Source organism: Pyrgilauda ruficollis, unplaced genomic scaffold (assembly GCF_017590135.1).
Source record: "Pyrgilauda ruficollis isolate IOZ18807 unplaced genomic scaffold, ASM1759013v1 scaffold21, whole genome shotgun sequence".
NCBI lineage: Eukaryota > Metazoa > Chordata > Aves > Passeriformes > Passeridae > Pyrgilauda > Pyrgilauda ruficollis.
The window spans coordinates 790561-815386 of NW_024520318.1; the positions used below are offsets into that span (position 1 = coordinate 790561).

The 24826-nt window shown below is 45.8% G+C and overlaps 1 protein-coding gene across 1 annotated transcript in view; it reads left to right on the forward strand.

Moving 5' to 3' along the window:
* MME (membrane metalloendopeptidase) overlaps positions 1-23815 on the forward strand; it is a 30519-nt gene extending 6704 nt beyond the window's left edge. Inside the window, exons 4-23 of the mRNA XM_041467923.1 lie at positions 1800-1961; positions 2798-2878; positions 3567-3662; positions 3763-3881; positions 4588-4653; positions 7228-7362; positions 8709-8810; positions 10366-10502; positions 10603-10696; positions 11309-11437; positions 12081-12179; positions 12674-12754; positions 13419-13522; positions 13697-13755; positions 15739-15858; positions 16103-16236; positions 17185-17250; positions 19341-19436; positions 19835-19911; positions 22451-23815. Coding sequence (XP_041323857.1) covers positions 1800-1961; positions 2798-2878; positions 3567-3662; positions 3763-3881; positions 4588-4653; positions 7228-7362; positions 8709-8810; positions 10366-10502; positions 10603-10696; positions 11309-11437; positions 12081-12179; positions 12674-12754; positions 13419-13522; positions 13697-13755; positions 15739-15858; positions 16103-16236; positions 17185-17250; positions 19341-19436; positions 19835-19911; positions 22451-22550 — 2057 coding nt within the window. The 3' untranslated portion in view covers positions 22551-23815. The remainder of the gene's footprint in view (positions 1-1799; positions 1962-2797; positions 2879-3566; positions 3663-3762; positions 3882-4587; positions 4654-7227; positions 7363-8708; positions 8811-10365; positions 10503-10602; positions 10697-11308; positions 11438-12080; positions 12180-12673; positions 12755-13418; positions 13523-13696; positions 13756-15738; positions 15859-16102; positions 16237-17184; positions 17251-19340; positions 19437-19834; positions 19912-22450) is intronic.
* Positions 23816-24826: the final 1011 nt, after the last annotated feature.

A 24826-nucleotide genomic window follows, 5' to 3' on the forward strand; every position in this document is an offset into this window, starting at 1 on the left:
AGGCACAGAGGATTACCCAGGTGCTGACTGCAAGCAGAGCAACCCGACTGCACAGTTCAAGCCAGGTTTGATATTACACTGTTAATGATTTCTCAGATTTAAGCAAGACATGGATTTCTCCTGGCTTTTGTTGTGAGGTTTTTCCCAAAGGGACAGGTCAGTGGATAGGGGCCATCTTTTCTTGGTGTCAGAAGATGTTTCTGTCCTACTGTTGCTGTTTGGCAGGGCTGGGGTGTCCACTCCTGGCCAGGAAAGTCTGTGCTGCTGGACTGACACGTGCCAAGGTCACCCAAGGGACAGTGATGCCCTTCAGGTGCTCCCCAGTCTGGCAGAGAGATTCAGAGGGATACCCTTAAAACAGGAGATGTCAGGAGTAGTTACAACTTTCCTCTTTCACAGCAAATAGGTGGAGTTAGGACAGGAATAAACTGCAGCATTCAAAACACTCCCCTTCCCCTGACTGAAACAGGGCAAAAAAGACAGAAACCAGCAGCAGAGCTTCCACAATCCCAGAACATCTGGGGCTGCAGCACGTGTCACAGTTAGTAAAAACATGACTGAATTTCCCAGTCTCTGACTGTTGGCATGATCCCGTGTCCCTTCAGATAGCAGTCACCCTGAAGCCACTGACTGCAGAAGGGAAACCATCAGCTAGGAGACTTTGCATCTATTTCCACAGTGGGTTTTATGCTACAGAAGCAGTCTGAGGTTGAAAATGCACCTGTCCATGGCTATTTCCATCTTGCAGGCACTGGAACATTGTAAAACCATCAGATGCTGGCCTAGAATGTAACACTCCTGAGCCAGCAGAAAAATGGGGGCAGGCAAATCAACACAAACAACACAGACTGTCTATCCATTTCCACCAGCACAAGAGACATGGAAAATATTGAAAGTACTGGAAAAATAACTATAAATATTTGACTTGCCCATGTGGAGGAATGAACACTTGAAATCACAAGCCTCATAATTTACTAAAAATAATGTCAGAAAAATGGGAAGAATATTCAGTATCCTGGGAAATTCAGAGGTATCCCTAGCTCTTGCCTGACTCCCAAGATCTCTCTTTTCTGTGAGAAACTCTGTTCTGGCATACTGGTGGTAGAAGGAGTCTGGGTGGAATAGGAATAGGTACAGGGAGAAGCCCAGAGGGTTTCTGGACAGCAGCTGTCATCAAGGAATTGGATTTCACTGAGAATCCCTGTCACAGTTGGTCAGTGACTGGCCAGTCTTGGACAAGCCACTCCAGGGAGTCAAAGGCATAGCAAGAGGCAGTATCAGCTCTAGAGTAATACGTGGAGCAGGTCTAATGATGAGTGTAGCTTCCAGAAGGCATCAATAGAAAAACCTTTCCTGACAAGAACTGAAATAGTCCAACAAAGTCAGTATTTGATTGAAATAGGATTCAGTTGAGTCTAAATCATACTTAATTACCAAAATGGCATTACAGTGGATGCTTAACCTCTGCTATGTCTTGTGCTTTCAATGTCCCTTTTCACCACATTCCAGTACAAAGAAGGGTAAGTGAAGGGTAAATGAAACATGCTACATTTTATTTAGAACTGAGTGACCACTCACAGGAACATCTGTCAGTTTACCACCAGTAAACACAGCCAACTGGAAAGTATGGGAGTTGTGGTCAGCACAGGAATAGTAATTCCTTGTTCAGTGATGAGAACTTTGTTTGGTCTAGAACATTCAAGTAAGCTTGAGCCTATCCTAAACTAAATACATTTATGACTTCCCTCTTGAGAGCAAACTAGTGCAGTGTGTGTGCAAAGTGTGTCTGTGTGCTGCAGCTGCCCGGATCCTGGAGAACATGGACCCCAGTGCCAGGCCCTGCCAGGACTTCTACCAGTACGCCTGCGGAGGGTGGCTCAAGAGGAACGTCATCCCCGAGACCAGCTCCCGTTATAGCAACTTTGACATTTTGAGAGACGAACTAGAAGTTGTTTTAAAAGGTCAGTGGAGTTTGGGGACTAAATAAAGTTTCTTCTTTGCCTTATGTGTTATCTTAAGAAGTTGTGGTTTTCTAGCAAAGCTTAAAATACTGCCAGATATTTCAGGTTTTTGTGTTTGGTTCAGGACAAATCTGCCCCAAACTGTTGGCTGGGAGAAGGCTCTGGGAGCGTGCTGCTGTGTCTGACACTGGAGCAGAGCTGAGCAGACCTGCCCTTGCTGCTATCTGCAGATCAGACCAGCTGCAGTGCCCACCCTGAGCCTGCCCCAGCGACAGCACTTGGCAGGTGAAGGAGGAGGAGGAGGAGGGGGAGGTCTGTCTGTGTCCACATCAGCTGAAATGCTGGAAGCTGCTCTCTGGCAGCCCATGCCCTGCCTATCTGTGTGCCATCAGGAAGCCCAAAGAGCATGCAAGCTATTTCCCTACCTGTCATATCAAAGTATCACATTCTTCACCATCCCTTTCTTCAGGTGAAAATAACAGAGTCCAAGAAGGCAGTCTGTACTCATGTAACACTCTCCAACTCATTCTCTCCAGGCTAAATATCCTTTTTTTTTACTTTGCCTATCTCCTGGTTTTGCCAGCTGTGTCCTCACACAAACCTGGTTGCTCTGAGAAGTCAGAGCATTTGTCTGTCACCCAGGGATCCTTCGGAGTTATCTCCTGGCTCCGTTACGTGGCACATCCCAGCACAGGCTGCAGACACTGCAGAGCCTTCCCCCTCGGCTGCTGAAAGGCAGAGCCTCCCTGGGGCTGGACAGAGTCCCCGGGCCCAGCCCTGCTGCTCAGATCCTGCAGGGCAGAGCAGGAGTGACCATGACCCGCTGTGTGTTTCAGATGTCCTCGACACCCCCAGCACCAACGATATCCCAGCGGTGCAGAAGGCAAAAACCCTGTACAGGTCCTGCATAAATGAAAGTAAGTGTCCCCTGGGGCCATTGCCTACAGCATACCTCAGCAGCACCCAAAGGCAGCCCCAGGCAGCTGCACCTGTGTCCTATTCTGTGCACCACTTCTCAGATATCCTTTGTGAAAACTGAAATGTGTCTATTCTGTAGAGTCCAATCAGAACCTCAGCAGTAAAACTGGTATTGTACCTCCTGCTTTACTAACTTAGGTATTTTAGGTAACTCTTCAGTTACTAATGTGCTGCAAATATATAAACTCAAATCCTTTCAGTTAAATGGGAGTTAACTTCTTTTGTAGAAACTAGCAGGGATGAGGTGAAAGCTACCTGGCACACCAGGCTCTGCCACTAGAACAAAGAGCAGTACAACAGTTTGCAGTGCTTCCTAAATAATACTTTATAGTTTCTGTAATAGTATGAATACTTTTCAAAACTATTATTTCAAGCTATCTGCAGAGAGAGGAAAGAAAAAGACTACTTCAAGGTCATGTTCTCAAGGATCTGCATATGCTGTTTGTAACTGGAACATTTTTACATTAAATGTTAAAGCACAGTCATACATCAGAGCAAACTGCTGTTGTGGTGATGGGGGAAACACAGTTCTCAGCTTCATTGTTCTGAACCCATAATATATATTATAATATATAACATTTGTGGGGTTTAAAATGTCATGGTAACTCATTTTATTTTTTCCAAAAGCTGCCATTGATATCCGAGGTGGAAGGCCTCTAATTAGTTTATTGCCAAATGTGTCTGAGTGGCCTGTAGCAACAACAGACTGGGATGCTTCCTATGGTAAGATAACCTGTGCTTATTTCCTTTAGTTAAAATATCTAAATTATTTAATTTATTGCTAACTAAAAATAGAGACTGACTATACCTTCCATTTGCTTAGGTACTGCTTGGACAGCTGAGACAGCTATTGCACAGCTCAACTCCAGATATGGAAAAAAGGTCCTTATTAATTTTTTTGTTGGCACAGATGATAAAAATTCCACAGCACATATCATTCACGTAAGTCTGCCTGGGTGCCGTGGCCTTGTTGATCATAAAAGTGCAGCAAATAACTGCAAGCACAGACATCAGTGTTAGCAAGGAGAAACATCAGCGATCTGAATTTGACCTGAGTGCTTTGTAGATGAATTTGTGAATTAACGTAGTTTTCAGCTGAGACTCTGGGTTCCACAGTTCCCTCTCTGTTCTCCAAGCTGACATCTTTGTTCTGTGCACTCATACACTGTTACTGCCAGTGAGACGGGAATGACAGAGACAGAAAGGTCATCTCTGAAACCTGAACGTCCAGACAAGGCAGGAGAAGGTCTGGTGACTGCTGGGATGCAGCAGTTAGAGCAGCAAAGGGCCAGTCTCTCCTGTCAGTGGTGGATGGAGCCGTGAGCACCTCACGTGCAGGGGTTTCAGAGATGCAGGAGCTGCCTAGCTTCTCTCTGGGCTGTTCTGTCACCTGTGGCTCACCTGTTTTCACACTGCCTACCAGTGCCTTGCAGTGTTCAGCAACAGGAGAAAAAAAGATTGAAAAGAAAAAAAAAAGTTTAACAAGAATGAAAATAGTGAAAGGTGGGCAACAGAATGAGAGAGGACCCCCCTGTGGCCAGAATATAATTTGGCCAGTGAAGCATCAGCACCTGTAGTTACCAAAAGAACAGTACAATGGTCTGCCATTTCCCCTTAAGCTCTTCTCCATTTTTATTTGCATTTCCAGATCGATCAGCCTGGGCTGGGCCTGCCTTCTCGGGACTACTACGAGTGCACTGGGGCATACCAGGAGGTGAGGGGGAGCTGACACACACCTGGTGACAGTTCTCATGTTTTAGCCTGTATTTTCAAGGCAGCCACTAGACTTTTTAAGACTTTTTGGAAGGAGATAAATATGAAACAATTTAGCTTTGTTATAGAGCCTCACAGCTTCACAGCTGGATCAAGAGCTATCCCCTGACTGTCAGAGTTGTATTTAACAGAATACAAGTGGTCATGACCAGTCCTGTTCTGTCACTGCAAAAAGGAGGTCACTTCTGAGCTGTGACCGACTGGCAGCAACTGGCAAATGCTGCAGGTGAACTACTTCTACCAGGAATAGGCTTGGAAAGAAAAACAGAACATTCAGAACCAAAGAGACACTTTGCTGCATGAAAGATCTGAAAAGATCACCGTCTCCTACATCAACTGCTGAGCACAAACACAGCAGCAAAAGGATGTGATACCATAGAAATGGCTCAGATACCTGAAACCTCCCATGGTCTCCTTTAATTCTTGTTTTCTCATTACTTCTATGGGTCTCATTAACCTGTTAGCACTGACACTGTATCCCTGTTGCTAATCTTGGATGTGCTTTAAATCCTTGAGAGCTGATGGGTGTCTGTGCTGAAGTCATGGAGCTGAAACTGCTACCACAGTGACCTTTAATTAACACATTCCTTCTGTGTAATTAAATGCAGAAGCAATGAGAAAGTGTACAGGCCATTTGGGCTTTGTAGGTATTTTGTTGGTGTGCAACAGTTAATAGTGATTAAATTTAATTACAGATCACATGCTCATTAAGACATTCATTGCCATCTGAACTGCCCAGTTCCACGTGAGATGGCCTTTAGGAGCTGACTCACATTGCACAGTCTGCGCCTTCCATGCCTTGTGTTAACTGCAGCACTGAGACACAATTCCTGTCCTCTGACCTACCTGAGTATCAGCTCTGCACTGCTGGAAAGCAGAGGAGGAAGTACTGTTAAAAACCAGCTGTATGACAGGCAGGCAGGTCCCCAGTGTCCTCCCAAGCAGGAGTGCTCCACGCCAGGGCTGCTCCCTCCCAGCCCGCTCTCCTGCCCTTGCCTCTGCTTCCTGCTGTTATCCACTCCAGGAGCTGCACAGCAAAATCATCTCTGCCTCCTGCCCCTTCCAGGCCTCTGCCCCCAGCAGCACTGCCCACTCAGAGCTACAGGTGGAACCTGCCAATTAGATATTTTTTAAATCTTTTTCTCTTGTAAGATACAAGGTGGCTCTGCATGCCTTAAGCTTCCACTGAAACTGCTGAGACTATTTATATAGTCCAGATGAAATTACCTGACTTAGTTCTTTGCTACCTGATGTCAGAGCTGCACTTAGCAGAAAAATAAAGTCATTGATTGGTACCTAAAAATCTCTGTTAGCTTACTGGTTTGAGGTAATAGCTACATTGAATTTTATGACAGTTTTTACAGTGCTGGTGTGCACTGTCTTTTGTGACTTCTTGTAGCTGTCAGTGGTTTCATGGGCTTTCCTCTTTCTGAAATGAGCTCTCCTGCTTGTAACTGGCACTGGGAGTTGAGCCCTTTGTGCTGCTGAGCCCTGTCCCTGTCCCTGTCCCTGTCCCTGCTGGCAGCTCTGTGCAGGCTGCGGTGCCACAGCCCCAGGTGGGCACAGCCTGGCAGGGAGGGTGCCCAGGAGGGGACAGGGAATGGCTGCACACGAGGAGCACTCATTAAAGAGGTGTGTGCCCTGCCTTAGGAGCTGAACGTACCAAAATGCTTCATCAATAAAGCTGATGACATGCACACCTTATTAATCCTAGGTTTAATCGCTGGCTTGGTGGGTTACATTGCATAAACCAGATTTATTATTTGATAGCTGATCCAGCACCTATGTATGTTTTTTTATTTGCTTTGAAAAGGAATATTGAAAACAGCATTTCTGTTGATAGAAAAATGAGTGTGACTTACCAATGAGGAATTAGAATTACACATAATAATGGAATTACAATAAAACAGGTTCCATAAAATATAATGACACCTTGAGATATTTGGCTGTGTGACATTTCAGAGAATTTGCTGCTGTGTTCACATTCTTATCATTACTGAACTCTTTAATGTTAGATTTCATATAAATTGTCTATAGTACACCTAACTTTGCATACAGCAACATGAGTTCTGACTGTTCCAAGAAGCACTGGAGGAGGTTCACAGTTTCTGGGAGTGCTTTTCCCACAAAGCCAATTCCCTCGGTTTATGTTCCTGGGAACACAGCTCTTTGGAAGTGGTATTTTTGGAAGTTGTAATTAAAGCGAGCTAGAAAAAACATGGGTGATGGTTTAAATATGGACATACAAATGTCTCATTCTAAATAATGAAAACAGTGCAGTCATTGGGAGCGTTCAGCTTTGAACAGTGCTCCAGTTACCCAGCAGTGCTCCATGAGGGAATGTTCACAGTTAATTTCTAGTTGTGACCTAACAGCATTTCTGATAAAATTGACCTGTTTAAATAAGGATGAAGAACTGTAGTTCATAAAAATGAAGATGAAATCCTGAACATAATCAAGGTATGCTCTCCTTGGAAGAGTTTTGTCTTTAAACTGTTCCTGTTTTTTCCTGCAGGCATGTTCCGCCTATGTTGATTTCATGATTTCTGTAGCTAAACTAATCCTACAAGAAAGAAATATTTCTGTCAATGAGAGTGAGATTTCTGCACAAATGAGAAGAGTTATGGACCTGGAGAAAGAGATTGCCAATGTAAGAACAACTTCTTTAAACTATCCTTTAAATAACTGACTTTTTCATAATACCTAAGCGAGCTGACTGTACAGTGAGTGGTTAACTTCCTTGCTGGTGCTGCTTTGTGGGAGTAGAAACGTATGGAGCCTGTTACACCTGAAGGAACAGCTGTGTCCTGGGAGGACCAAGGGAAAGTATTTGAGGCAGCTGTTTTCCAAACAACAAAACGTGTTATCCTGATCTGCTCACAGAAGCCCTGCAAGAGCAGAGAGAGACAGACTTGGGATTTGGTTAATGTGGTTTAGAGCGTGAGTTTTGGGAGATGCTTTGGGGCCTCTCCTCCCTTTGTCCTGTTTCCCTGTGGGCTGTTTGGATCCCAGAGCAGCAGATTCCCAGCCCTTGGCCTGCTGTGAACACAAAGTCATGTTTGTGCTGCACAAACTGCTCCACAATGCTGATTGTTCCAAGGGCATTTTTTACCAAACACTGTTCTCCCTTAAAAGAAAAGGACAAAGGAAAAATAATATCATGAATATGACTTTGGAGGAATAGTGAGGGTTTGAATGTGCATGGAGAAAACCAAAGGCCTTCATGAGCAAACCATGGCTTATTATTATTAACCATTGCAGCAGGACCTGAAGCTGAGGATGACCACGAAACAGGCTGAATACATATTTTATAGCTTCAGCTATTTTTGAAGTTACATGGATAGTAAGGTCACATACTTGGGAAAACCGCTTATATACACTAAAACTGTCTGGTTCGGATTTTCTTCATTTTTGTGAGAAACACACCTCTGGGCTTGGCTCAGAGATGGGCAATTATTATCAAAAAGGGAATTCACTGAAGAAAGGCTTTAAAGAGGAGAAAGAGAGGAACTCACGCCTGCAGTGTCCCTGCAGCAGTGCTGCTGGTGGAGTCCAGCTGGTGCTGGGGAAGCTGCCACTGCCTGGGATTTTAACCTTTCATCCAAAACTCAGTATCAGCCTCAATGTGACTGAAGAGAGCTGGCATTGTGCTCTTGGGAATTTGTTTAAAAAAACACAGAAAAAACCCACTGAATGCACAATAGAATAGGAAAGAGGAAGCGGAAGAGAAGGATAAAAGGAGGTTTGGCATAACTGATTTTTCAAAGCACTTCAAAAGGGTAACATCTGCTGCTGTGGATGCAGATGTTGAACTCAGCAGTGCAAACTGCCAGTGCCCAGAGCAGCACAGAGCTGTGTGAGCTGGGGGCTGTGCCTTCCCAGCAGTGCTGTGGGTCACAAAGAACACACAGGGCAGCAGTGCACCCTGATCAGAACCAAAACTCCTGGGAACTGACTCAATATACTCAGTAATTTTCTCCTGATTAACTCTGACAGGCAACAACAAAATCTGAAGACAGAAATGATCCACTTCTGCTGTACAATAAAATGACCTTGGCACAACTCCAAAACAACTTCTCACTGGAAATCAATCATAAGGTGAGTGGTCAATAACCTGGTATTTTAACCTCTAATTTATCACTGATGGGATTAAACAACGAAGGCTGGATTGTTTTCCTGTTAAAGACATGACATATTTGCAATTGAACAGGATCCCTGATGTGCACAGTCCTACCTGCTCCTCTGATGACACTGAACTGTATGCACATTCTGTACCCACTGCTTCTCCTGACCTGAAGGCACATCTTCCCATTTGCCTCAACATAAAAAGATGGAAAAGTACAAAGGAAAAAAATTTCCAGTGGGAGGTGTCTCTGCCCATGGCAGGGGGTTGGAAATAGATGATCTTTAAGATCCCTTCAAAGCCAAACCATTCTGTGGTTCTCTGATCCTGTTCCTTATCCTCATGGGTTCAGGGCCCAGGACAGAAGTCCAGCCTGTAGCCACCAGCTGGTTCAGGGATGTTTAGTGAACTATTCAGCCCCACTCTGTTTATCCAGAGCTGCAGATTCTGAACAAAAATCCAGTTTGTCCAACATTGCCTCTGTAATTTCTGCTCCCAGGGCAAGCAGAAAGGAGCCCAGGCTGTCAGGCCCATGAATCAGGACAGCTCTCCACATGCCTCCCACTGCAGCTCCCCCGGGATGTGTCAGCTCTGCTCCCACCCTGAGCCATGTGCTGTTTGTGCAGGGCAGCCTTTAACTCATGGCACCAGAGTGCAGCTGAAAACCAGCCCAGGCTTTGCTAACACAGCTCTGTCTCCTCAGGAACATAATGTCATACTGAACATGGGTAGTTTTTATTCTCGTGACTTTTATTGAGGTTTCTGAGGCCAGTAAGGTGCAATGAAACACTGTTATTCCTGGCACTTTTTCATATTCACTGCAGTTTTATTGACTTTAATTCTCTGACAGTTCCCTCCTGCCTGGTTTAATTGGTTTCATAATTCACCGTCTCCCACAGGTGTAGTTGGTTACCATTACAGTCATCCTGTCAGAAAACAACAACTCCTGTCATAGAATGGCATTGCCCTGGTTATTATTAGTTCCTGGGGGGTGCTGCAGATCAGCACTAATTTAAATTTATTCCAAAATGCTCAAAAGACACTTGATGGGAGTTGGTAGTGTTGTAATGTCTAAGGATAGAACAGCAATTATTCCCAAGATTAGCCTGAAGTTTGCTGCTTCTCTCCCAGACCTGCAGTGACTGTTCCTTAAAGCCTGTCTGCTCTCCTCAGCTACTTCCACTTGTCTGATGGAAGACATTACCTCTCCCAATAAACCTTTCCAAAGACACAGGCAGGGAAAAATCACCAACACTTTTTAAAGTAATAGGCAGAACAGAAACTTTAAAAATTAAAAAAAAAGGTGTTAGTTTGAAATCAAAGCAATATCTCTACCCCTTCTGCCAAATACCCCCCTATGCTAACAACATTTTTAGAGCTATAAATGATCTCAGGCCAGCTATTATTACAATGACCCCATTTATAAGTAGTGCAAATATTAGGGAAACTAAAGGCAGAGCAGCTGTGTCATGCAAACATATTTAAACTGTTTATGATCGAACCATATCATAATGCATATTGATTTTCCAGGTGTTCAACTGGTCAGAATTCATAAATGCCATCATGTCAACTGTGCAAATCAACGTTGACAACACGGAACACGTCATTGTTTATGACCCTGACTACCTTGTCAAGCTCAGGTCTATTCTCGTAAAATACTCTTCCAGGTAGGTGTGTTGAGTATGCTATTTGCATCTTCTTTCCAGCAAACTTAAAAAGCCTCAAAACATCACCTCACCAGCGTTTTATCATTGTTTTGTTAAACAGAGACCTTCAGAATTACATGGCCTGGCGATTTGTCATGGATCTTGTCAACAGCCTCAGCCGGGACTACAAGGACACGAGGAATGCTTTCCGTAAGGTGCAGAAATTCATCCCTCCCTACGTTTTAATTATGGCTTTTGTGAGCCACAAAAGATAAGTTTTTTATGTAGGTGTAGTATATAAATATTTCATGTATTTTGGATTTTACACACAAAAGCCAGATGTGTTTGCTGAGCCTCTGCTGGAGTGTATCTATAATTTATGGGATTTATGCCTGATAGCTGAGTGGATTTGAAAGCACTGCTTGGGTACCTGGTCTCTTATTTTTCTGAATCTAAATTAATCCCCATTTTGGTATCAGAACAGTCACATTTATTTGCAAGGGATTTCAGATCTGATTGACTTATTAGAAACTCTTCACCATCCAAAGGGATATATTCCGAGGCAACCATTACGGCCCCAATCCTGGTTTTCAGTCATTCGATCCTGCTGATAGCTTAGTGCTTTTAAGGAAATGCTGAGCAATTTCAGCAACTGGGCACGGAAGTTCTGTGTATTTCCACAGCAGAACCTCCTCCTCTGTAAGAGTTTTCCTAGTGATCCTCCCGCTGGAGAGTGAGCCCAGCCGGGTGCCCCAGACGGGGCATGGGGCACACGGAGGTGGAGGAGCTCCCTGCCAGCCCCGTTTGCCCTGCTGTGTGTCCCACAGGCCCTCTATGGCACCACCTCCGAGACGGCCGTGTGGCGCCGCTGCGCCAACTACGTCAACGGGAACATGGAGAGCGCCGTGGGCCGGCTCTACGTGGAGGAGGCCTTTGCTGGGGACAGCAAGCACGTGGTAAAGCCCTCAGCCCCTCAGCCTGAGTGCCACCAAAGGGGCACTTCATCACCGCCACGCGCTACTGACACAGCTTTGATTGCGCTTTTCATTACGGCCCAATCAAAGTGGGCTTGATTTGCAAGTTTTTGTTGAAGTGTTAATAACGGTTATTATAAGGGTTTAAAAATGCAAGTTTTTATCAGAGTCCGGTGTGAAATGTGAGGCTTGCGGGTGCACAGCTGGAGGGAGAAAGCCCCTGCCTGCTCTCTGAGCCAGGTCCATGGGCAGCTGTGCACGAGCCAACCCTCACATCCCAGGAGCAGCACTCGCTGGCACCAGCACCACTGCTGTTCTTTGAGACTGACACCAGTTCACATCCTGCCACCCTGGGCACAGGGGCAATTCGTTATTTCTGTTCACCTCCAGCCACACAGAAAGCTCCTGAAAATGGACCTGGAGCAAAGCCTTAGTTGACTGCCATCACCACTGGAATCCTGGTGTGAAGCCACCCATTTTTCGGGTTGGCACAAACACAACGATTCCCTCAGATGCACGACATGCAGCGGGGCAATGTCTGTTAGGTTTTGGTAACCTGCACGACTGAACTGCATTGCCCACCATCGTACTCTGTGGGTTTGTAACATTCTGATGTTTTTTCCAGGTTGAAGAAATGATTGCAGATATACGTGATGTTTTTATAAAAACCTTAGATGAACTTACCTGGATGGATGCAGAGACCAAAAAGAGAGCAGAACAAAAAGTAAGTTCTGTCTGAAATATTGGTAATGTGTAGTTCTATAAAAATCAGTATTTCAATTGTTTGTCCTGACAAAAAGTAAGTAGTAACTTCTATCACTATATTTTAATACAAACACATTTATATTTGTGCTTACATAGGCACAGTTTAGGATTCCAAGGGAGGGGGCCTCTGGAGATAGGCACACAAAATGGGAAGAATCTGTATACAAGATTAAGACCTTTCAGGCAAATCAGTGATTAAGGAGCTAGATAATGAATATCTACAGGAAAACAATACTGAGAAGGAATGATTTCTGTTCATTTGACCAGCTATTAGGAGGAGCAGGATAAAACTCATAAACTTGTGCTTTCAATGAATAAAAAATTTAAACAAAATCTATATATAATTAACATCCTGTGGTTCCTGCAGTGGCTTTTATATTGCCTTTCTTATATAATTTATTATTTAAAACCATGGCTGGATTTACTATGGATATCAAATTCCTTTGTCCCTAGGCAAGAGCAATTAGAGAGAGGATTGGTTATCCGGATGAGATCGTGACGGATAACGACAAGCTCAACAGTGAGTACCAGGAGGTAAGTTTGCACAACAGGCAGGAGAATTACAAACGGGTTTTCAGAGAAGAAAAGAGTCATTTGCTTTCCTTGCCCCACGAGCCCGTGTGTGCCCAGCTGCAGGGGAAGGGAGGAGGTGTGACCAGCCAGCCTGGCATGGGATGACACGCAGATGTGCCTGGCTCTGGTGGCATTCCAAGGACATGTCCACATTCTGCTGGGATTATGTGAGGGCAAGCATGGAGCCAGTGGTGTTCGGTGCAGCATTCCATCAGCACAGACTGGCCCAGCACTGGGCGCAGTGCCTGCACGGGCACAGAGCTGACTGGTGTTTTGTCTGAGGTGGAACTGCTCCTTACCAAACTGGCAGCTGCTGGGTTGCAGCAGGCAGCTCCAGAGGTTAAGGACAACACCAGCAATTGCTGAACTCCACTCAAAATATGTCTAGAAAGAGAGAATGAAGAGCTCTGGAAAAGTACCCGGCTGCTAACATAGATGCAGCTACAATATCAACTCTGTGATGTAGCAGAGCTCTGCAAACCAAGGTCTAATTGTAGATCAAAACATATTCTTAGAAATGTGTTGCTTAGCTCATCGTGCTTAAGACTAGATGTTCCTGATTCATGTGGCTTTTATCCCAAATCAGTAACACCACCACTAACTCCTCGTCCCCCTTTCTTTTTAGTTGAACTACAAAGAAGAAGAATACTTTGAAAACATTATTCAAAATTTAGTATTTACCCAGAAGAAAAGGTTGAAAAAGCTTAGAGAAAAGGTGGACAAAGAAGAGTAAGTATTTAATAATACTCTGTCTAGTCTTTTATCCAGTTTCCACAGGAGAAGGTATCTTCCAACTTCAAATATTCTGTGATTCAGTTACACAGTTTCTAGGCTTGTTCTAGCAATCATTAACTTTACCATTAACAATTGAAATACTAACGTTGATTCCTCTGGTGTTACCAGGTGGATAAGTGGAGCTGCTGTTGTCAATGCTTTTTACTCAGCAAGTAGGAATCAGATAGGTAAGGTTTACCTATTTATTTTTTATGTATGTATGTATGTATGTATGTACGTATGTACTTTTAAAAACAGGAAGTGAAATGATCTTGTTACAACAAATTTGACTGTAAAGATTCCTAATGTCAGCCTACCCAAAACCATACATGGAAATAAAAAGCCCTGTCCATCCTGGCTAAAGATTAGAACCACATGGAGGCCCCAAGGTTTCTCATCTTGTGAACCATCCCAGCTCCCTTCACAGTGCTGCAAGGCTCACAAGAGTCACGAAACATTTCACAACATTAATTATGCTTCTCAGTATTTCTGTCACATCCATTCTGAAAATAGTGTTTAAATTTTAGTCATCCAAATGTCATAGACTGCAGTGTCCTTTCTAGGCCATCAGTGAGGTACTGTGATCCACCTGTAATTCCTGAAAAAAAGGCTAAAAAAATGGAAAAGCCTTGTCCTGCAGGGCTCTGCACACAAATGAAACAAGATTATTTCTCGATGTGAGCATTTAGCTCTTGACTGAACAGTTAACACAAAAACTTCCAGAAGGCTTTGTTTAAAATAGCTTTGTTCAGTAATTTGTAGGAAAGGAATCATGATGTGGAAGACTGAAACTGGTGACTGGCAGTTAATGTGAGTCATAAATTCTTACCTCATCCTTTAACTATGGCATGCACAGGATAATTAAAGCAGTCTGATCTTTAGAGTGATGTCTGAATTAGCTGAGAACTAGACTTTTAAAAACCCTCTAAAGAGCAGTTCTGTGCATGATGTGTAAGGAACCTGGAGCTCTGTCACTCCATCTGGGCACGGCCTGACCTGCTGTGCTCCATCAGCAGCTCAGACCAAGAGGAGCCCACTGAGCTCCCGAAGTGCAGCTGAGCTGCTGCTGGCCAGGCAGCCCCGGTGGGCTCCCCCAGGAGCACCTGCCTGAGGCAGCACAGCCCTGTCCCCTCCTGGGGCAGAGCTCCCACAGGCTGCAGCTCCAGAGGTGGCTCCTCACTGTGCTGATACCATCCGTGCTCCCTGACAACAGCATAAACAGTGGGGCATCCATTCCAGAGCAAACCAGCACTGCCCTGGGACTGCTGTGACAGCAGCTTGCACACGCAGCACAACTGGCTCACTTCTAACCTGGTTGTTATTTGCTGATTTGCCCATGGCTCTTTCTCATCCTGAAAGGAAGCCCTAGAACCGAACTGGATTTGTACTGAAATGCAAGAAGTATCAATCTTTCTTTTGCTGTGTGAGAACTGTCACTCAATTCCTTCTGTCTGTTTAAGTTGTGTAGAGCTACATCCACCTCCTTCCCAGGGAGAATTAAAACTCCATATTGCAGCAGCAGCAGGGAGACAGGAAAAGGCCTTCAAGATACTAAGTGAAACTGAATATTTTATAGCATTTTATTACTCTTAATTTTTAAAAATATCAGAATTGCAACATGGTTTCTTTTTAAAAGAATTGTTATTTAGAAGAAGCCTAGAAAAATGAGCAGAGAAGTGGGTAAATGGAACTGCTTTGTTCCAGTTCTTTTATTGACAGCTTGGCCTATTTTTATTGATTCCAGTGGGAGTTACTTGTATTTTCAAGGGAAGAATAAATTCCTGTCTCTGAGATTGATTTGTGATGGAATGATCAAATAATCTATTCTTCCTGGGGGACACCCTCCCACTTCTCACAATGTTGTGAGGTTTGTTTAATGATGAGACTGAAGTCTGTGAATGCTAAGTGATGTAAATTGGAACAAACTGCTTTTTCCTGCAGAGCAAAAGAGTAACAAAGCAAAAGCTGGTCATGACTGTGGAAGTGTCTGAAGAGGGGGGTGGTCTTGCTGCTCTGCTGCTCCTGTCCTGCAGCATTCCCATGTGTCAGTCGCTGCTGGGAGATCCGAGGGAACAGGGTGGTTTTGGCTGAAGCCCATGGAAGTGTCTGGCCCCACTGTACCTGCAGGGTAATGGGGCAGGGCCTTAACTGTGCTGTGGCTTCTTTTTCAGTCTTCCCTGCGGGCATTTTGCAGCCCCCTTTCTTCAGTGCCTCCCAGCCCAAATCTCTGAATTACGGCGGCATAGGAATGGTCATCGGGCACGAGATCACGCACGGCTTTGACGACAACGGTGAGCACTGAGCTGCTAGTGACAGCACTCCTGCACAGGCTGTTTGACAGGCTGTAGTGCTTAACCCTTCCAGGGAGCACGTAAGAGGGAGATGGATTTCCACATGTAAGATGAAGTCTGGATTTCTGAGGCATTGCAGTATTGCTCTCCCAAGAGCACAGTCCAAAGTCTTGCTCGCTCCCCTCCTCGCTGCACCAAACCCTCTTTTCTTGTATAAATAATTCTGTTTAACGTGCTGTTACAGGCAGGAATTTTAATGAGGATGGAGACCTCGTGGACTGGTGGACTGAAGAATCAGCACGGAATTTCAAGGAGCTCTCCCAGTGCATGGTGTACCAGTATGGGAACTTCTCGTGGGACCTGGCAGGTGGACAGAACGTAGGTCCTGTTTGAGGAGCTCCTGGTTTGATCAGACAGCCCTGCTCGCAGTGCTACATGGAAGGCACAAGAAGTTATTCCTCTCAATTCCGCTGGCTGGCTTTTTACAGCCTCACAATATATTCCATCATACAGGATAGGGAAAAGATAAAACTCCCAGCCGTGAGGTTTTCCCAAAACATGTGTTGAAGTATGGGAACTCAGAGAGAGGCCAGTAAAAATAGAGAAGGAAATTTCAATATGTTTTGCTGCCCTTTCATTCACACATTAAATTTAATCAAAGGATGATTCTAGATTTTGCAGCTTTGACTATCGTTAATCAATATGATGGACTAAAGGTTAAAACAAGGATGTTTTTAAAATAGAATTAGAGATTTCCCAATATCAAAGCTTCATCATCTTTGGTGCTGTTTGACTGACTTAGGAATACCTGCTAAATAGAGATCTTCTACGTATCTGGCTACTAAGAAGCTTCTGAACTCGCCTACCATACCGAAAAATACCTTCTAGCAGGTTTGCTGATGTCTGTTAACAGACAATTTCAGCAGTTTGGAGTTTGAATTTTAACTTGTTCTACAGACTACATTCTGTCCACTTCCTCTAACTGGAACTGTGGTAAGAAACTGAGCATTAAAGACAAGGAGAAAAGAGGAAGAATAAATGAACAATGACTAAGTAGCAGAAAATCTGGGTAAGAGATACAGAGCTGAGAAAGTTGCCTGGAGGAGAAAGAAGAAGATTAGAAAAAACAATATTATTTTAAAACATGGATTTTGAGACAAGGGACATAAAGACTTTTCAGAGATTTTAACATAATCTTCTCCTAAACTTTCAGATTTTAAGGTAATTCTTGCCTTTAGAAACTGGAAAATGCACAAAGTTTGGAGTTACAGGTCCAGGATGAGCTTTTTTTCCCAAAAAACAATACTTTTCCTTTCTATTTTACAGCTGAGTGGAATCAACACACTAGGAGAAAACATTGCTGATAACGGGGGTGTGAGACAAGCATACAAGGTAAGAAATATCCATTTCTCTATTTTAGCTGAAACTGTCAGAGATTAAGAAAATCAGTTTCAGAGCCTTGGAAGAAGAAACACAATTTCTGTGTTAGGGACAGGACCAGACCTACAGCACCATCAAGGCCTGGATTAAAGCTACTGGCCAGCTGTGGTATTTCTCTCATCCTGTTACTCATGTCAGGCTATAGATTACCTGTTCCTAGGGAGCTCTTTTTCAATTTTTTTTCCCCTTTGTGAATAAGGAATGTGTGGAATGGAAACATTCACTGGCTCACACTTGGACCATGACCTAAAGAAAGTGCTGATACCAGCAGCTGTCTGCCTCTGGCTGTCTTTTTCACCAGGTTTTTCATGTCAGGAAGGAGGGGCAGGATGACTTTGTTCTGACCCATAGACATAAACACTTTGCTTTTCATCTTGTGCAGGTGACTTGGGCCCTCTGTGCTGGTATCCCAAGATGTCAGAGACACTGAACTCCCTGCACTAAGCCTTCCATGGGAGCTGGATGCTTTTTGGCTTTGCTTTCCTTCTCTTCCTCAACCAGCTGCTGGACTCCCTAGATTGGCCACGGTTGAGACTGAGAGTCAGAGAGACACAGGTTCTTTTTGTGAGCATGGTCTGGAAGAGAGTAGCGAGTCAGCTTCTCTGTCAGCTTTCCTTGTTATTCACAAATCTGATGGCTGCAAGCCTCAGCAACGTGTTCCTCCTTCTCCTTCCCTGAACACCTTCTTCTGTGGCAAAATACTCAGCACTTGACAACTGAGTGCTGTCACTGCTCAGCAAAGAGCCTCTGGGATGCATGGGCCAATGCATGCTTCTCCAAGCTCTCACTGGAAATGGACATGTTTGAGGGCAAAGACGATTATTAATGAGAGTTTAAGGAATGGTTTGGAAGCCTAAAAGAGGCATCAGGCTTATTAGATTAGTCTGATCTTCAGTTACTGGAATATTTGTGCAAAGTACAAAGCCATGAAAGGGGATACGCTTTCTGAAAGGAATGGGAGTAGCCAGAAAAATTAGGTCAGAAGTATTAAAAATTATTATGACATCATATAAACAGTAAAAAAAGGTCCAGAAGGACTCTTGAGAGGTCAGTATCCCACCGCCCTCCCCATGCAGGTAGAATCAACCCCTTCTGCATCCTTCCAGCCTCCCAGAGGAGCATTCCTGCTGCGTCCTCCTGGCACTCCCAGTGCCACCATGGCTCTGCCTCCAGCAGTGCAAACACAACAATCTGCTCCTTTCTCTCCTGTGACCTTTCACATATTTGAAGACTTACATGCTTCAAGGCCCAGACTTCTCTCCTTTAGACTAAACAAACCCAATTCTTTCAATCTTTCCTCATAGGTCATGTTTGCTGGACCTCTGCTCATTCTTGCTGCTTTCTTCTGGACTCTCTCCAGTTGGTCCACATCTTTCTTGAAGGGCAGTGCCCAAAACTGGACAGAGCACTCCAGCTGAGCCCTGGCCAGGGCCGAGTGGAGAAGAAGGATTACTTCATGTATTTCATATAAGCCACTCCTGTTTACACATCCCAGTACAACACTGGCCTCTTTTGCAGTGCTGTGGCACTGTTGGCTCTCACTCAGCTGTTATCCATGGAAACTTCCAGAGCCTTTTCCATGGACCTGCTATCTGCTCATTCCTCAGCTGCGCTTGGGCAGTTGATGGGCTTTACTCATGCGTTGCTTTGGCACTGACTTCAGGCAGAACATTTCTGCAGCATCTTTCATCAGTGATGATACACTAACAACACATCGTTTGACACATCTCCATGAGAAACACGAAAGCAGCTGTTCTTACTATGGCAAGGTTTTAAAGCCTTCTGCAATTCACTTTAAAAAAACCAAACCCCAAAAATACCCACAGTGGAAAAAATCTCTTTTTCATCATGCAGCATTAGATAATTAATAGCACAGTACTAAGAAATGGCCCTGTTGTCTTCTGCTTCAAGGTGGCACGTGTGGGATGGATGGGAGGCGACAATTAATTATGTCAAAGAATCCATGTTCCTCCTTGTCATCATTTCATTTTGACCAGAAAAATGCTGGAAGTGGTAACATTTCTGCTCACTTCATTCTACAGGCTTATGAAAACTTTGAGAGAAAACACGGAAAAGAAAAACTTCTTCCTGGTCTCGACATGAACCACAAACAGCTGTTTTTTCTGAACTTCGCACAGGTATCCTTTACTTCTTGCCTGAGGGCTTTGAAAACCACTTGATGTTGCAGTTTAACAGCAAGTCAGAACAGGCTGACTCCCGTGGGCTAAGAGCTGGCAGAGCTGCAGAGCTGAGCAGTGTTCACTGCAAAGCAGTGAAAATAGTCTTGTTAGGTGATTTTTATCTTCCCTAAAGAAATTAATTCAGCCACTTATAAGCCTGGTAGGAAGCGCCTTGTGCCCAAGTGCCTTTGTCTGAGGACAATGACGTACTTTTTTTAACAAAATACACCCTTTTTTCTCTATGTTCTAATGTGGAATTTATTCTCATGAACATTAGGTGTTTCACAGTTAAATGACAGCAGGTCTCTTCCTGTAAAATCTTAGGCTAACGATGCATTTCTTTGTTACCTGTGCAGGTGTGGTGTGGGACGTACAGACCGGAATATGCAGTGAACTCCATCAAGACAGACGTGCACAGCCCAGGCAGATTCAGGTCAGCAGAGCCAACACCCCCAGCACAGCCCCAGGGTGTAACACCTCTGCAGCAGGGCTCTTTGTGGGGGAACTGAAGAGACCCTGCCCAAGGGCTGGGCTGCCCTGCCCAGGGGAGCTTTAACATGCACACATCTGCAGGCAGAGCACGCTGGGGCTGCTTAGGAGGAGGGCTGGGCTGTCCCTGTCCCTTCCAGCCCAGCACTGCCCAAACGGGCAAAGCCCTTCCCAGGCAGCTCCACGGGCAAAGGAAGGATGTGGGATTGTTGTCTCAATTCTTCTCAATTCTCATTGAGAAGATCCAGCTTAATTCTGCCCACACTATGGAGCAGCTTTGAACAGTCTCCACCACAGGACACACACCTTCACCTGGCTGTCACTGTGTGACTGTTACTGCAGAGTCCCAGTGCTGTGTCTGGAAGCCAGGGCTCACCCACAGCTCCCTGGCTCTTGCAATAGCTCCTGATAGGGTTCTTGTACACCAACAGCATGAATGAACTTTCACCCTCCACTGAAGTCACAGGTAGAATCAGTGGGAGATCACTGCCCCTCCCTCTTAACAAACCCATGTGCTGGGGTACAACAGCAGATGTGCATTCTGTGTCTGCTGTGCTCAGCCAGCCTTCCCAAGATCAGCTGGGCTCAATTCAGTAGAGCCATGCAGGAAACGTGGCTGCTCAGGGTGCAAGCCTTTGAGCCAGACTAGGATCTTTTCTTTTTATCTGAATCACAGCAGCCTATTCATCAGCAGTGTAACAATGTGCTCTAATAAACCTGTTTGGTCCAATGCCACGGTATCAGTGGCAGTGCAGCCATCACAGCATCTGCTGGAAGGCTGAGTCATCTCCAGGCTCTATGTCCACAATAGCCAAGTTCTGTGCTGATACAATCCACTACATTAATTCCAGTATCTTTCTTTCAACGGCTTTTCACCAAATCTTGTTTATCCCCCCCACTCAGATATTTAGTGAAAGCAGCGACTGTTCCCTCCCTGTTCTCGCCTGCCTTCACTGCGGGTGGGTTGTGCTATCTGGGATCTCTCCCAGAGGCAGTTTGTGCACCAGCTCCTACAGTCATTCCTGTCTGGTCTCAGTGCTAATGAGGCTCCAGAGGCCCTTCAGAACCTCAGCACATCTGATTTGGACGAGGTACAAGGCCTTTGAAGCTGACTAGTTAAGCATTTCAGTGCAACAAGCTGTGTTTGTGTGTACCCTGGACACATTACATCGTGCTGTGCTGTCTGTACCTCGGTAGGACAGGCCATAAACTTCACATGCAATGATAAAAGTGTTCATGAGAGACCAGACAACAGCCTCAGAATGGACAGTCATTTACAGGATGAGGCCCCCTAAGAGCTCTAAAATAGAAAACATTTCATGAGACATACCCACAAAATTAACACCTAATAACATACTACACAAGTGTCACGAAGGCTCCCAAGGTGCCTTTTTTGATTATTATCTGGGGACTGCAATGAGCCTTTTCAACACCTGCTACACTGACTGTGGGCTGCTTGTCCTTACAAGCAGGACAGGCAGTTCCTCATAAAAATTGTTAATTGCAGTGCATCCCGTTTTAGCAGTCCTTGTTCATTGGAGCAGTGAAGCACAGCTAGATCACCAAAATGCATGAGGTTTCTGATAACCCCTTTTCTGTGCCATCTCCTGTTCCACTGCTGGCTCCCAAGACCAGGGAGTCACTTTTGGCCTTCTAGAACAATTGAAGTATTGCAAGTGTCAGTGCTGACCTTCACCTCAGCTTCTGTGGGCACACCCTGGTTCTAACGATGAACACAATTCTCAGAATAATCATGAATTACTCAAAGAAACAGTTCTTTAAAGAACTTCTGGGCCACAATCAATGTCCATCAGTATCTGTATTTGACCTGTTTCCCTGCATAGGTGTGTGCTGCTGTATTCCCAGTCCTGAAGGAACCAGTGACTCTATTCACACATGTTCACAATTACACATATAAAATCAGCCTTAGCTGGAATGGCCTCATACTCACTTCCCATGTTGAGTTGAAAGCCATTGTTTGTATGAGACTTTTTGCCAGAAAACTCATTCACTGGAAAATCTGTGCAGAACGCCCAGAGCAGCAGCATGATCTCAGTAGAAACCTGGTTGGTGTAAAAATGTAAATGAACATTCACTGACGAGTTACCACCACAGCCCTTGACCTCAGGGTCTTGTTTTCCCTTCACCAAGAAACTTGTCAGCAAAACGTAGCTGAAAAAACCCTCAGTGAAAACTACTGACAAGTGAGAAATCTGTTCTAGGGGAAAAAACTGGCTTGTGAGAGCCAGCCATGAGGAGGGGACAGGTCCTGTATTTTTGGGGTTGCAACAGGGGCAAGATGAACTGCAGAAGAAAACAACAGCCAGCCCTTGAGGTGAAATGAAGCAAATCAGAGCTCAGCAACAGGGCGTTCCCCACACTACACTGAGGTGACACAACAAAACAAGTTACAAAATGTGGCTCATGTTGTTTGTTTCAAACCCAGGCCAGCAGCAATGACAGCGTGTTGCTTTGTTTTAAAGGGTGCTGGGGTCACTGCAGAACTCCCCAGAGTTTTCAGAAGCCTTTTCATGCACCACGAGAGACAACATGGACCCTGCCAAGAAGTGCCGCGTTTGGTGACGGACTGCAAACCTCACATCTCAAGGAGCTTTCCAGGAAAAGAGACCTTTCCAGCTGATTTTGAGAAGGGGAGGAGGGAAGCAAGCTGAGTGGAACATGCTGGAGACATGGCTGTAATCCTCGGTAAACATGCAAACCCCAAATCATGGCCCATGGCAGCACGGAAGGCAGCGCGGGGCTGCCTGGCTGGCTGTTTCTCCCCGCAGGACCCAAGTCCCTGGCAGTGCACAGGCACACCTCACTGCAGCTGTGACCTGCCCCGCAGCCCGTGGCTTTTGGGATGCATTCCGAAACGGCAAAGTGTAACACATGATCTCCCCCGGGTCCGTGAATGCAGATTTCTCATCAGGGAGTAGGAAGGACTCAGTAAGACACATTTTAGCCATCATAACACGACAGAGAGACGACAGTTTATATCCCAGTGTCAGACTCTGTACCCTCTGCTGTTGTGGGAAATCTGTTCTACCAAATGTTTTCAATTTTACTTGAAACCATTTATACAAGAGGAGTCCAAGACCTGCTGTACTTAAGTTACTTCTCACTAATTACTCCAGCGTGTATTACCTGAAGTCCCTATTTACAACAGTTAATTTACAGCTTTCCAGCCCAACTGAAATCATAGGTAATTTATTAATTTCTGTAGCTATAATCTGTAAGATTGTGATCAAAGACCCTTTCACCATTTTCTAAGCTTTATCTTGCTTTCTCTAAAATTTCTCTTTTTAAAGTTTCTAGTAATGTATAAATCATAGTTTTTATATTTAAATCTCGAGCTACACTTTTGACTTGAAGTATTGTAACATATTTTATCAGTGGCTGCATAGAACTGGGAAATTGGACTAAAGCATGGTATCGGACAATAAGATAAAGCCTACAAAACTGAGTTCTCCAAAGGAGGGCACAAGCATTGGAGTTTTCAGGCTGACCGTCAGTGCTTAGGCTCTGATCCTGCACATAACTTGTATGTGTTCTGACCAATGGCAGTCCTCACATCAGGAAAGCTGCACAGCTGATTGCAAGAGTCTGAAGGAGCTTTAAGTAAGAGGGTAAAAGGCTTTAAATCTGCAATGATATGTATTAAACATCCTCATGCAGATTGCAAAGGAACTTACTGCTTTGTTTATCAAAGCAAAGACATTTCCAAACCAAGTACCAGATACCTCAGATGACTGCTACAATAGGTCTATTTAAAAACCTATGTCCTTTTAGCCGAGTTTGTCATCTGATCAAAACATTTTGATAATAAACTGAAATTATGAGCCAAATGCAGTGCGTGTTCTTCATAGGAATTATGAAAATACAAATTCTCTGCAAATAGATGTCTGAGCTTGCCCCTGAGCCCCACAGGTCAGAAAACACAGACCACGACACACAAATCCCTCTCACAGCTCCCGGGAGCGGCTTTGCGCCGAGCGAGCCTCTCGGAGAGGGGAGACCCGGAGCGCCTGTTTTCGCACAGAAACCAACGCTTCACACCGGAACCAACACTCCGCACGGCTTTGCACAGAACAAGGACCCAAAAAAGCCTCCAGCGCTCGGAGAGAGCCGGAACGGGGCTGGAGACGGAGAGCAGAGCCAGGCGGGCCCTGCAGAGGAGAGGGAGCGCCCTCGCCTGCGCCGTGCCCCGCGCCCGGGGGGCTCCCATGGGCCCGGGGGGCTCCCATGGGCTCGGGGGGCTCCCATGGGCCGGGGGGCTCCCATGGGCTCGGGGGGCTCCCATGGGCCGGAGGGCTCCCATGGGCTCGGGGGGCTCCCATGGGCCGGAGGGCTCCCATGGGCCAGGGGGGCTCCCATGGGCCGGGTGGCTCCCGCCACTCATCCCGCCCGGGCTCCTGCCTGAGCCGGGGTTCTTACCTGAGCCGTGCCCGCAGCGGGCCGGGCCGCGCGGGGCTCCAGCTGCCCGCAGATCCGGGGCTCAGAGCGGAGCGGGGCCGGAGGGCTCCGAGGGTCCCGGGGCTCAGAGCGGAGCGGGACCCGGGGGCTCCGAGGGTCCCGGGGGGCCGGGGGCTCCGAGGGTCCCGGGGCTCGGGGCTCACAGCGGAGCGGGACCGGGGGCTCCGAGGGTCCCGGGGCTCAGAGCGGAGCGGAGCCGGGGGCTCCGAGGGTCCCGGGACTCACAGCGGAGCGGGACCCGGGGGCTCCGAGGGTCCCGGGGCTCGGGGCTCACAGCGGAGCGGGACCGGGGGCTCCGAGGGTCCCGGGGCTCACAGCGGAGCGGGGCCGGGGGGCTCCTGAGGGCGGGGGCAGGTGAGACAGCGCCCCCTCGCGGAGCGCAC